Here is a 14099-nt window from a genome sequence, read left to right as displayed (position 1 = left end):
CATAAGGTCACAATGCATCGGAACCGACTGGATGTCACCTAACAACAACACAGAAGCCAGTGGAAGCCCATAATCCATGTGCAGGGTTCACACAAATTAAGCCTCGAGAATCTCCTCTGACCTTGAACAAGGATGTGACTAACCTTGCTGTCATGCAGAGTGCAGTAGAAAGCAGATTATTGAAGATGCCATCGGGCTAAAAAATAACTAACACTTTATTGTATGATCGTTTTTTTTTACCCATTTTAAATTTACCTTAGTTTTTAATGGTTCTTTTTTATTGATGTTTTTCTCTGTTTTACTTTGGTTTGTTGTTGATATTTGCATGTTTTTTTTTGCTTGTTTTGGTTTTGTATGTTTTTCTTATGATCGTTTTTTTTACCCATTTTAAATTTACCTTAGTTTTTAATGTTTCTCTTTTTTATTGATGTTTTTTTCTGTTTTACTTTGGTTTGTTGTTATTTGCATGTTTTTTTTTTGCTTGTTTGGGTTTTGTATGCTTTTCTGTATGTGAAATCCAAGATAAGTAAACCTATAGAGACAGTGACTACATTGATGATTTCTTCGGGATCTGAAAAGGGAGGTTGTGGGGAATAGGGAGCTGATAACAATAAGTACAAAAAAGAAGAAAATGTTCTAAAATTGATTGTGGAGATGATTGTACAACTCTTTTTAGTAGGATTAAACTACTGAGTTGTTTGATATGTGAATTATATGTCAATAAAACTGTTTTTAAAAGACTCAAATGAATCCTATAGGTCTATAGGTCAAGATATTTTGTCTATAGGTTAAAATATTTTGTGAATTGCCTGGAAATTTCTATATTTCCACTAAAGTATAAGACCAGTAAATGAGTTCAGCCAGGTTTCAAAATACAAGATCAATATATAAAAATCATTTGTATTTCTACACAATGAAAAATTAAGCAAAGAAAACAATTCCATTGATTATAGCATTAAAAAGAAGAAGATCTGTTGGGACAAAATTTTTAAATCAGATGTCTTATATACTGAAAGCTAAAATCTAATTTAAGGAAATGAGAGATTTAAACAAGTAGAAATATTTTGTATTCATTAATTGGCTAACTTATGATTGTTAAAATTGAAATTCTTCCCAAATTGGGGTTTACACATTCAACACAAATCATATCAAATCCCACCCGACTATTTTGCAAAAATAGACAAGTTGACGTCACAATTTATATAGGGTCTCAGTAACCCAAATAACCTTGAAACATAACAAAGTTTAGGACTTTCACTTCCTGAATTCAAAATGTAGCACAAAGCTGTGGTTTATAAGACAATATGCTACTGACATAAAGATAGATACACAGAACAATGGAATGCAACTAAGAATTCAGAAAAAACCCTACCTATAGATGATCAATTGATTTTCCACAAGATTCCAAGACCATTATTCAAAGAATTATCTTTTCAACAAATTATGTTAAAACAGCTTAGTATCTACATTGAAAACAATCTTTCATCATATTAATAACAAACAGCTACAAAGAGTTAAAATGTAAAAGCTAAAACTCTTAGAAAAAAATTATAAGGGTAGATCTTTGTGGCCTTGGACTAAGTATTGGTTTCTTAGATATGACACCAGAACCTCAAGTGACAAACAAACGAATACATAAAAGGTAAACATTGCTAACATTAAATATGTGTACTTCAAGGACACCGTCATGAGACTCTGAAGAAGCCTGCAGATTAGGAGAAAGGTTTTGCAAATCTGATAATGGTCTTGTAACAGATAAGGACTTGTATCCAGAACTCTTATCATTCCGCAATAAGGACAAGTTATCTAATTTTTTAAATGTAGCAAAGGATCAAAAGACATTTCTCCAGGGAAGACAGACAAGTAGACACGTAAAAAGATGCTCAACATCACTAGTTATCTGGGAAATGCAAATGAAAATCACACATTGCTATAAAAAAAAAGACAGGTTTTAGTAAGAATGTTGACCAAAAGTACTAACATTGATTCTGGAAATGCATAATGGTGCAGCCACTTTGGAAATCAATTTATCAGTTTATTAGAGGTTAAAATATACAGTGACCGTATGACCTTGCAATTAAACTCAAGAGAAGCAAAACTATATTTAACATTAAAAATATGCTTAAATCTATGCAAATAATTGTGCATAGCATCATTATGCATAAGAATCAAATAGTGTAAATAATTAAAATATCCACCAAATAGTGAATACATAAACATAAAGCAATATACCTACACAATGGAATGTGATCCCACAATGAAAAGGAACAGGATATCAATATGTGCTATGACATGAATAACTCTTGGAGCAATGCTAATAGCAGGCAAACACAAAAGACCACTGATAGCACGGTGTATTTATATGAAATATCCAGATTAGACAAATTAATAGACAGAACAGATTAATGATTATCAGGGATGAGAAGGAGAGGAGAGTGGGGCACTGGGTTTGTTCTATGTAAATGTTCTAAAATTAAATAGCCATGATAGTTGCAAAACCTTGTGAATATACTGGTGTGTTAGGCCAAGTTTTCTAGAGAAACTAAATCACAGTGGCACTCATCTATGTATAAGAAAGAGCTTTATATCAAGAAGTAATTATATACCAAGAAGTCATCCCAACCCAGTCCAACTCAAGTCCATAAGCCTGACGCTAGTCCCTAAGTCCCTCTCCAGACTCACATAGTTGCCGGCCAGTGACGCAGAAAGGTGAACCAGGATGCAGGAAGGTCACATACCAGGGGGTGCAAAGTCATACGGATTCAAGGTAGGTGAGAATATAGCAGGGCACCTACAGCTGTCAGCGTCATGAGTACCCGCAGAGCGCCACGCCTTGAGGTAGAGCATTCCAGCAGGCAGAAAGGTGAAAGGAGAGACACTGAGAGACACAGAGAGAAATAAATTTGATAGATCAGGAGGCTCCTCATTTCTCTGCTTATAAGCTTTCAAGAAGCCACACTCCCAAGGATGCGTCACCAGGCTGTGACCTGATTGGCAGGCTGGACGCCACTGCTACACTTTTTATAAAAATTCAAGTTGACATAAAAATAATTTAATTACCACAACTGACAAACATTGAATTTGTACATTTTAACAGTGAATTTTAGATATTAAGTAAATTTCTATTAAAAATAAGGAACTAATATAGATTTAAGAGAATTCTCTACAATATCTGTTCACTTCCACTGTGTTATGAGGTGGGGAAAGAGTAGTATTTAATTTAAAATACCAGGATAAAAGGGAGTTTATTTATTGTATTTCGTACGTGTATATCAGCATGTGTGATAAGGAAGAACAATGTTTCATTACCTGGCCTGATCCTGAAACACAAACACTTTCCATTAAAATAACTATATGCCAAGTTCCAAAATGATTTACTTGGACTTCAAGCAAGAAGTCGTAGACAGACATCCCGCACAAATTCTCGTCAACTACAGAAGAAAAACCTGGAGGAAAGGTCGTCAGACCTAAAGCAAGAGGCCCTTTGAGTTAGCAGGGAGGAGAAGAGAAGCAGTAGACTGGACACTGCACAGCTGTTCACTTTGTTTAAGGGGAAGATAGTACACTACAGGAGAGAGATGACAGGTGGGGGGAGACAGGGCTAGCCATTGGGAAGTTGGAAAAGTTGTTAAGTTGTTGGCTGCTAAAGGAAGGCTCTTACATGTAAACACCCACCTGATTCACAATAAATCATTTGAAGAAAAATGCCTCTTAGAGACATTTTTTTAAAGTTTTAAGGCATTCCTTGGTGATAGGGAAGATAATGTGAGTTTCCAGCTTCATTGTTTTGTCGATAGGTGTTGTGAAGCTGGTTCCAACTCTCAGTCACCCTTTGTGCCACCAAACACCGAAATGACCTGGTCCTGTGCCATCCTCAGTCTTTCCTGAGGTTTGAGCCCATTGCTGCACCCACTGTCAGTTCATCTTGTTAACCCTCTACTTTAATGAGACTGATTTCCTTCTCATGAGACTGTTTCCCCCCAGAACGTGTTTAAAGCAAGAAACACAAAGTCTCAACATACTCAATTTTAAAGAACATCAGCAGTATTGTTTTCATAGACATGCTTGTTTACTTTGGCAATCTATAGTCCTTGGCAGCACTATAATTAAAAGACATCAATTCTTTATTGACCAGATTTTGTATGTATATGAAGAATTAAAAATTCCATGATTTGTGGTAGGCAAATCTAAATTCTCAGAGTGACGTCTTCAGTTTTTAGTACTTAAAACGACCTTCTGTAGTGGATTTGCCCAGTGTGATGTATCTTTTAGTCACTTGACTCCTCTTTCCATGGGTGTTGATTACGCAAGTAAAATGCAAGCCACCTTCAACATTTTCCGCATTTATCATGCTGTTGTCTATTGGTCTAGTGATGAGATTTTTGCTCTTCTTTATACTGAATTGTCATTCTGAAAAGGAAACCTATCCTGAGTGGACCAAGAAGACCTGAATAGCTCAAAAAGACGGGGCGGGAGGTATATGGCAGATATAAGGGGGTTCTGTTTGCACTGCTGAGAGCAGGTGAAAGAGTTAGCCTACACTTAATAAGAAGGGATTTGTTTTCTTCTTTGGGGAAAACTTTCCAGACTTTACCAGTATGCTTTCTGATCCTGTTCCTGAGTTGTATTCTATTGATTTTTGTCCCTAGCTGTATCCCATCACTTTCGTAGAAACTATTTAACTGTAAGTGTGGTCTGAATTCAGTGTGTTCATTGCACTGGATTCTCAGACCCAGCAAATAAGTAGAGTGCTGTGAGAGGGATGACTGATGGATATCAGAAGTGGTGAAAAGGTTGGAGAATGGAGTTGCCTCTTACATCCACCTTATGTGTGTCTGCTTTGGACTGATTCTGGTCATTATACCCTCCAAAGTGAGACACATTCTGACACTTGTACAATTTCATAGAAATCAACCATTTATTAGCGTTGTGGTGCTATCAGTTAAGCATTGGACTGGTAATGGTAAGGTCAGTGGTTCAAACCCCTTGCTTCTTGGGAGAAAGTGAGGCTATGTGCACCCATAAAGATTTACACTCTCTAGAATCCTACATTAGGATTCAGAGTCAGATTCAACTGGGTAGTAGTGGATTTGCGTGGGTAGAGGCATAGTCACTGAGTGCTAATTATTAGGCATAATAATTTTGTTAAATTCATAAATAGTAATTAACTTGTATAGGAAATTATTGATATATAACTCTAATCACTTATTGAAATTTCCCCTTATATTGCCCGGTATTTATAGTTACCTTATTACACATATTCATTTACCTATGCCTTGTACTAATATTTGATGTATTTATTTGCTATAAAATATTTTAAGAATTCATTAGCTTGGTGGTTTAAACCAACAGGCTCCCTTAGTTTTAGACTATTAAACTACCCATGACAACATGGGAAACTTTCAATGAGATGGAACGACAGAATAGTGACAGCAATGGAGTCAAACATATCAAAGATCAAGGAGATGAGCCACGGCCTGGACAGGTTTCAGCAGTTCAGTTGTGTCTTGGGTCACCTTAAACGAGAATCCACTTGTAGCAGATAGCAATGGCCACCTCCCTGAATGCTCAAACCTGTGATTTTAAAGTATTAGGTTTTCTGTCTTGGTCTCAGATATTCAAAATAGTTTTTCCTATCCTTAGGGAAAAGTTCATGGAACCAATGTGGAATTAAAATGATTCTATCAATTCTATCTATGAGTAAATATCTTGTATTCAACTGGGGCATATTTTCATTACACGCTAAAAATAGCTTTGGAGAAAGTTTTGAAACTCTAACTAGAAGCAACTTATATAGACTAGAATTGAAAAACGAAAGTATAACTACAGCTAAGATTATTGATGAAATTTTCCTAATATTATGAATTTCAAATATTTCCTAAATAAACAAATGCCTTCTTTCCATATCCTATTCTGTATGAAGTTTTTAAGGAAAGTACACTTTGTTATATTGGTAGAGATACCTTATATCAATGTTGTAGAATGAATAATACTAATTGTTCCTTAATTTAGGCAAAAACATTTGGAGTGGAAGGCATTGGCTGAAAAATCAAAACTTTGGTACTCTTGTATATTGCTAGTGAGAATTAAAATATAGTACAACTCTTATTGAGGGGAATTTGGCAGTCTAGTAAAATTAAATATTTCTCTTGTAGTCCAACAATTCTACTTTGGGACCAAATAATACATAGCCTTTTAAAATTTGACTTCTAAAAAACTTAACTCTAATACATTTCAAATAAAACCATGGCAGCTTGCTGTACCTCTTCAGTGATTTTCCTTTTTTCTATTTCTTCTAGGATAATATGAAGTTGAAATTTTGGAAACTAAACTTCCCTGTAAAACATATACATCTTACTCATGTAATTATTTTATCAACTAAAAGCTTTTTGAAAGTCAAACACTTTTCAAGCCTCTCTGAATGAATAACAAACACACTGTTTGGTTGGTTTCAGATAACCCTGTTCACGCTGCTCTCCGCAGTGTGTGTCATGCTGAATTTGGCCGGATCCGTTCTTTCCTGTCAGAATGCACAGCTAGTCCACTCCCTAAAAGTCTGCCAGCTGGTAAGTAATGAAATGCAAATCTTGGGGCATTTTGTTGTAAAATCAAAGGCCTTGATTTTGAATGAGAACAATTTTTAAACAATGCATTGTGTTCTTGGGTTTTAATCTCTGGTTAGTTATTGTTTTCTAGGTGTTTAAGGAATCTGAGTTAAGTTGATTCATTTACTTTTTAATGGTCCTGAACCTCCAAGGCCCAGCGAATTATCCCCCCAGGATATTTGGTTATTGTCTAAGAGGTTTTCATAATTTTGCCCCTTAGATACTCCACCACATTCATGGAGATACATGTAGCAGAGGTAAACCCACATACACACATACGCTTTGTCAAACCTCTGTAGATTTGTGGGTGTACTCACACTCGTCCTTGCACACCTATCCAGCCTGCATGTCTGTACAGTCGTCTGTTCACGGATCACTATTTTGGGACTGTGTGTATATCACGTTTGCCTCTGTTGCAGTTAACTCTTGTCTTCATCTGCCGCCATCATTGTTTTCTAGCCACCCTTATTGTGCCTTGCCTTCCCCTGCACACAAATAAACACTGTCTCCCCTCTCGCCCATTCTCAGCCCCCTTTGCATCTTCCGGAAACAAATAATGTCCCTTTTAGTGTGAAAATCATTTCTTGACTTTTTACAATACATGGAGCAACTCCGCTACTATATTAGATAGCGTTGTTGTTGTTGTTAGGTGCCATTGAGATGGTTCCTACTCATATCAACCCCATGCACAACAGGAAGAAACGCTGCCCAGTCCTGCGCCGTCCTCACCTTTGTTCCTAAGTTTGAGCCCATAGTGGCTGCCACTGCGTCCTTCCATCTCGTCCAGGGCCTTCCTCATTTTTCCTTCATCACTTTATCAAGCATGATGTCCTTCTCCAGAAACTCATTTCTCTTGATAACATGTCCAAAATATGTGAAATGAAATCTCATCGTCTTTGTCTCCAAGGAGCATTCTGGTCGTACTTCCTCCAAGACAGATCTGCTGATTCTTTTGATAGTCTGTAGGTCCTTTCAATATTCTTCACCAACACCATTGTTCAAATGTATTGATTTTTCATTCAATGCCCAATTTTCACACGCATGAGTAGCAGTTGAAAACACCATGGCTTGGGGCATGCACATGTTGCTCTTCAATTACATCCTTGCTTTCCAACACATTGAAGAGGTCTTGTGCAGCCCAACATTGATTGTGGATCCATCAAAATGCTCTTTTGACTTTTTGTTTTTTACACTCCATTGTAATTCCTACCACAGGTTGCAATCCTTGAGCTTCATCGATAAATGCTTCAAGTCCTCCTCCCTTTTAGCAAGCAAGATTGAGTCATCTGCACATCACAGGTTGTTCATAAGCCTTCCTCGGATCCTGATGCCTCGTTCTTCTTCGGGTCATGAAGCTTCTCAGGTTATTTACTCAGCAGACACATTGAATAAGAATGGTGGGAAGACACAATCCTGACACACACCTTTCTTGACTTTAAACCATGCCGTATTCCCTCATTCTGTTTGCACAACTGCCTCTTGAAACACGTACAGCTTCCAAATGAGCACCCTGCGGTATACTGCAATTCCCATGCTTCTCCCGGTTCTCCATAGCTTTTTTATAAAACACAAACATCTTCCTGGTGCTCTCTGCTTTCACTCAAGATCCGGCTGACATGCGCGATTGTCTCACTTGTTTCATATGCTTTTCCTAATCTTCCTGAAATGCTGGCAGCTCCCTGTCAATGTACTGCTGCCGCCATTGTTGCATTTCAGTAAATTTTACTTGAATGTGCTATTGGTGATGTTGTACTATAATTTGAGCATTCTGTTGGATCAACTTTCTTTAGAATGGGTAATAGGGATCCCTTCCAGTCAGTTGGCCAAGTAGTTGTCTTCCAAATTTCCTTCCATAGACCAGCAAATGCTTCCTCAGTTTGTTGAAGCATCTCGATTGGTATTCCATCAATTCCTAAACCTTGTTTTTGGCGAATGCTTCTAGTGCAGCGAGGCCTTCTTCCTTAAGTAACCCTGGTTCTTGCTCATATGCTACCTCTTGAAATGGTTGAATATTGATTAATTCTTTTTGATACAGTGATTCTGTATATTCTTCCCATCTTCTTTTAATGCTTCCTGCATCATTCAATATTTTGCCCATAGAATCTTCCAATATTTCAATTTGAGGCTTGATTTTTTTCCCCTAGTTGTTTCACTTTAAGGTATGCGAATCATGTTCTTCCTTCTTGGTTTTCTTTGCACATTATCAAACATTTATTCATATTCTGATTATATAAAATTCTTGTTCATAAGACAATACTAAAAATTGATAGTATATTATAAAAGCAGTAGCAAATTATATTGATGTTCTAGGTATTTGACTATAGGAGTTTGTTTATTGTTATTTGTAGATAATTTTTGACATAGCCTCAAGATATTAAAATTTATAATAAGCATATAGATATAGAATGCATTTTTGTTTTTCTCTGAACATTTGGTGAACATAAAATGTTTAACAATATATTACTGTCATTGATTCACTTTCTTGTTTTCCACCTATGAATACACAATATCTTCCTTTTCAAACTCACCAATCCCTCATGAAACCACCCCACCATGGCAATTTTATCTTCTCAATTGCCCATGTTCTTTTTTTCACAAATACTGTTATCCTTCAAAAAAAGATAATGAGTGAATGAAGAGGAAAAAATAGATATTATATTCCAGGTATAAATAGCTCATGTGAGCTACAGAAGCCACACTTGAATGTTATTTTTAGACTCAGGAAAAAAGTATTAGCAAATGTTTCTTAATCAACCATGCACAAAACATGGTTACATAAACCTGCTTCTTTATGTAATTCTTCTTAGAAATGATCCTTATTGGAGTTGTTATGCCTATGTTTGTATATACATCTGCCTTTCACTTCTTATTTCACATGAATTTCAAGCCACTTAGAAAAAGAAGTAAGTTTTTATAAAATAGTCTAGAATTGTTTTTCACCTCTTCATTGCCCTTGGTTAACTTGAGGAAGTATTGGTGTAGTTATCAATTCTGTTATAAATCCAAAGATTCATTTGCACCACAAATGCAAGTTTACTGTTGGCAATTCGGTTGGGCCTGCAATGTTTCTGTTGTATCTTACAGCCTCCAAACAGTTATACAGCTCTCCGGGCTTCTCTTATGTCCCTGACCTATGTCTTTTCCCAGGGGGTTCCTAAGGAGTTCCCCAGGAATAGGAAATTAAGTGATTTTATTTAAAAATGGCTAACCTTGAAGCTGTATTATATCTTTCATCTTATTTATTCAACCTCTATGCTGAATAAATAATCTAATTAGAAAGACCATATACAGAAGAATGTAGCATCAGGATTGAAGGAAGAGTCTACTACCAGCCATATATTGATAACCTTAACTTGCTTGCCAATAATGAATATTACTTGAAGCATGAAAGATTACAGCCTTCAGTGCAGATTGCACCAGAATGGTAAAGAAACAAAATTCTCACAGCTGAACTGATAAAAATAAAGTTTTGATCAATGCAGCCACTGTGGAAAACAGTAAGGAACATCCTTTAGCTGGGTACAGAAATTCCACATGATCCAGCACTCTTTCTGCTTGGTGTATATACACGATATACATAAAAGTCAAGACAAAAATAGATATATGCATAATAGTGTTCATTGCAGCACCATTCATAATAGCAAAATAATGGCTACAACCTAAATACCTATCCGTGGAAGAATAAACAAACTATGGTAATGCACACAATGGAATACCACACAATGTCAAAGAATAATGATAAATCTGCAAAACATCTCATAGCATGAATGAACCCGGAGGGCATTATGCTGAGTGATATTAGTCAATCCAAGGGCAAATATGCGATTAGACCATTATTGCAATAAGCCAAGAAAAGGTTTCCATATTAAAAGAAACACTATTTGATGGTTGTTGCAGTGGCAGTGAATTATATAATGTGACTTTTTTAGCCAAAGTCTCTAACTCCTACCAATGATTTTTCCCTGAATTGGTGTGGTTGGGAGGTGGGGGAGATACTGATAGTATTACATGTGCGTAATTGTGAACAGCCTTCCCTGGAGTGTCATGTATAAAATGAGTCCTCGGGAATTCAAGAGGAGGGATTTTATTACCAGCAGGATCCAGGTGTGGAGCTGTTCTCAGTGCACCTCCTGGATTCAGAAGACAACTAACCCTCAGAGGAGCAGCAGAGAACCAGCAGCCAGAGCTTAGAACAGAGTGATGGCCTTCCCAGCACAGGGAGTGAGTTAAGAGGAGTGCTTTCGTGAGGGAGAATGACGTGTGCCATGGGGTGCGTCTGGGTACTTCCTAGCGGAAGTTGGATTTGCTGACCCATGGAAGCGGGGCAGAGTGCCTTTGGGCAGAGGGATACTGGAGTGGAGTGACTCTGGGCTCTTATTCCAGGGAGTTGGGTTTGCTGACCCACAGAGTTTAAGCTTTCTGGTTGATGCTCATAGCAGACTTCCATTGAATTTATTAGCAGATTTGACAGAACTTTGTAGTGTGTCCTAATAACTCAGCCCTGAGCATTTCTCTTGGGCATTTCAACTTGCTAATTCATTAACAAATCCACTGATCATGAGTTTTGTCTGTGAGTTCTGTATGGCTGATACAATGGATATTAGAATCTAGAAATCAAGTAGAGAACACTAATTAAGATAAAACAGTTACCGGAGCTGGAAGGGTAAGTTGGGTAATGTACAATAAAAGGAAGGCTGATAAGAAAAAGGAAGAAAAGAAAAGCATGTTGCAGACTGGAAGAATGTGATAGATCTTATATCAATTTGGCAGGGCAACAATTCTCAGTCCTTGGCAATTAAGACATAGTAATCCTGCAGGACCATTCGTTAGCAAAGTATGAATCTAGGAAAATTTGAAGTCATCGCAAATGAAATGGAACACATAAAGCTCAAAATCCTCCATGTTAGTTCGCTGAAATGGACTGGAATTGGCCATTCTGAATCAAATAGTCATATGGTTTACTCTGCCAGAAATTAAAAATAAATAAATAAGTCAAAGAAGAATGGCATTGCATTCATTGTCAAAAAGAATAATTATTTCAAGATTATTTTGAAATACAATGTGGTCTGCAATAGGATAATATCTATATATCTGCAAGGTAATATCTATATACCTACACACCTATACTTACCAATTAATTCAACTATTACTCAAATTTATGCATCAACCACTAAAGCTTGTGATCAGTCTGAAGCTGATCAAATATGTAATCACTAAAAACAAACTCACTGCACCAAGTCAATGTCAACTCATAACAAACCCCCGTGGGTTTCTGACCCTATAACTGTGTATGGGAGTTGAAAACCCGTCTTTCTCCTGTGGAGCTGCTAGTGGTTTCAAACTTCTGACCCTAGGGATCCCAGCCCAATGTGCCACCAGGAACTCTCCGCAACCAGTATGTGGTGATCATTATTAACAACTGGTTAGTAAAAGTTGGAAACAAAGAGGAAGGAACAGTAATAGGAAAATATGACTTGGTGAAAAAGTAAAACTAGAAATCATGTGATAGAATTTTTCAAGACCAATAAGTTCATTGATCATGCCTTTTCTAAACAACATAAGAGATGAATGTACATGTGGACCTCACCAGATGGAACGCCGGGGAATCAAGTTGACTACAAGAAGAAATGATAGAGAGATTCAATATTAACTACCAAAAGGAGGCCAGCTGTTGGACAAAACCTTCAGTTATTCATATGTAAGGTAAGGTTGGAGTTGAAAAAAATTAAACAAGAGTTAAAACACAACTTTTATTGTATCTCACCTGAATTTCACGGCCACCTTAGGAATGGACTTGATGCATTGAACCTGCTGAGCCGTGAGATGGCTTCAAGAGTATCACACACAAAGAAAGGAAAACAATTTAAAAGACAAGAAAGAAACAAAAGATAAAAGTGGGACAGAAGAAATTCTGAAACTTGCTCTTGAACTTAGATGAGCTAAACAAATGGAAGAAAGGATGAAATAAAAAATCTAAACAGAAATTTTCAAAGGCCAGCTCGAGAAGACAAAGTGTTACAGTGAAATATGCAATGACTTAGAGTTAGTAATCCAAAAGATAAGAAGACATTCAGCTTATCTCAGGCTCAAAAGGCCGACAAAAATATTCAGGCTTGAAATTGAAATAGTGAAGAATTGTATGGGCAAAATATTGAATGATATAAAAAATGGAAGGAATACAGAGTCATTGTACAAAAAATACTGGTTGACATCAACCATTTCAAGAGAACAAGACCATTGTTTTGAAGGAAGAAGTCCAAGCTGAAGGTGTTATGAAATTAAAACTCTAGGGGTTGGCAGAATATCAATTGTAATGTTTTAGCACGCTGATGCACTCTCTCATCGATGACAAGAAATTTGGATGACAACGACCTGACAGACTGCCTGCCAGAGGTGCCTATTTGTACCCATTCCAAGATGGCCCAACGGAATGGGGAGCTTATCAAACAGTATGGTATTAATATCACATACAAGAAAACTTTTTGCTAAGTATTATTTAAGAATGGTTGCAGCTCCCCCAATACAATAGCACCTCGCCCTGCTAAGCAGCCATTGCAGGATACCCATCTTCCCGACATGATCACTGAAGACAGCCGTGTGTGTAAGCAAATGTGGTGAAGAAAGCTGATGGTGCCCGGCTATCAAAAAAAGATATAGCGTCTGGGGTCTTAAAGGCTTGAAGGCAAATAAGCGGCCATCTAGCTCAGAAGCAACAAAGCCCACAGAGAAGAAGCACACGGCCTAAGCGAATACAAGGTGTTGAATGGACCATGTAGCAGATACAAAGGAACAAAAACAATCATTGGGTGATCACCTTCCTCACATAATGGCTGAAGACGAAAGTGTGCATAAGCAAGTGTGGTGAAGAAGGCGGATGGTGCCCGGCTACTGAGAGATATAGCGTCTGGGGACTTAAAGGCTTGAAAGCAAACAAGCGGCCATCTAGCCCAGAAGCAACCGAGCCCACACGGAAGCAGCACACCAACATAGGTGACCATGAAGGACAGAGGAGACCAGGTCTCCAACATCAAAGGTGGGGTGGTGGTGAGAATCACATCACCGTGAAAGAGGGGGAGTGCATGATGGGGACCCAATGGCCACCTGTAGAGAGCTGAACACCCCTTCCAGAGGGGTAGTGAGGAGGAGATGGGCCACACAGGGTTCAGTGTAACAACAATGAAACTCAAAACCTTCCTCTAGTTCCTGAACACTTCCTCCCCTCCCAATCATCATGACCCCAATCCTACCTTGCCTTGCGGACCTGGTTATACCAGAGGATGTACAGCGGTGCAGTGGGGATCTGGAGGCACAGGGAATCTAGGACAGACGAACCCCTTAACACCAGCGGTGGGAGTGGCGACACCAGGAGGGAAGGGCATGTAGAAAGGGAGAACCGATCTCGGAGATCTATGTGTAACCTCCTCTCTGGGAGATTGGCAAGGGAGAGGCGGGTGAGGGGAGACGCCGGGGAGTGTAAGATAAGATATAATAATT

At 37.8% G+C, this 14099-nt stretch overlaps 1 protein-coding gene across 1 annotated transcript in view; it reads left to right on the top strand.

Annotated features, from left to right (window-relative positions):
- Nucleotides 1-14099, top strand: part of ENTREP2 (endosomal transmembrane epsin interactor 2) — a 133611-nt gene that overhangs the window by 43648 nt on the left and 75864 nt on the right. Inside the window, exon 3 of the mRNA XM_075535551.1 lies at nucleotides 6456-6566. Coding sequence (XP_075391666.1) covers nucleotides 6456-6566 — 111 coding nt within the window. The remainder of the gene's footprint in view (nucleotides 1-6455; nucleotides 6567-14099) is intronic.

The sequence above is a fragment of the Tenrec ecaudatus genome, chromosome 17, assembly GCF_050624435.1.
Source record: "Tenrec ecaudatus isolate mTenEca1 chromosome 17, mTenEca1.hap1, whole genome shotgun sequence".
NCBI classification, from domain to species: domain Eukaryota; kingdom Metazoa; phylum Chordata; class Mammalia; order Afrosoricida; family Tenrecidae; genus Tenrec; species Tenrec ecaudatus.
This window is presented reverse-complemented; position numbering and strand designations above follow the sequence as displayed.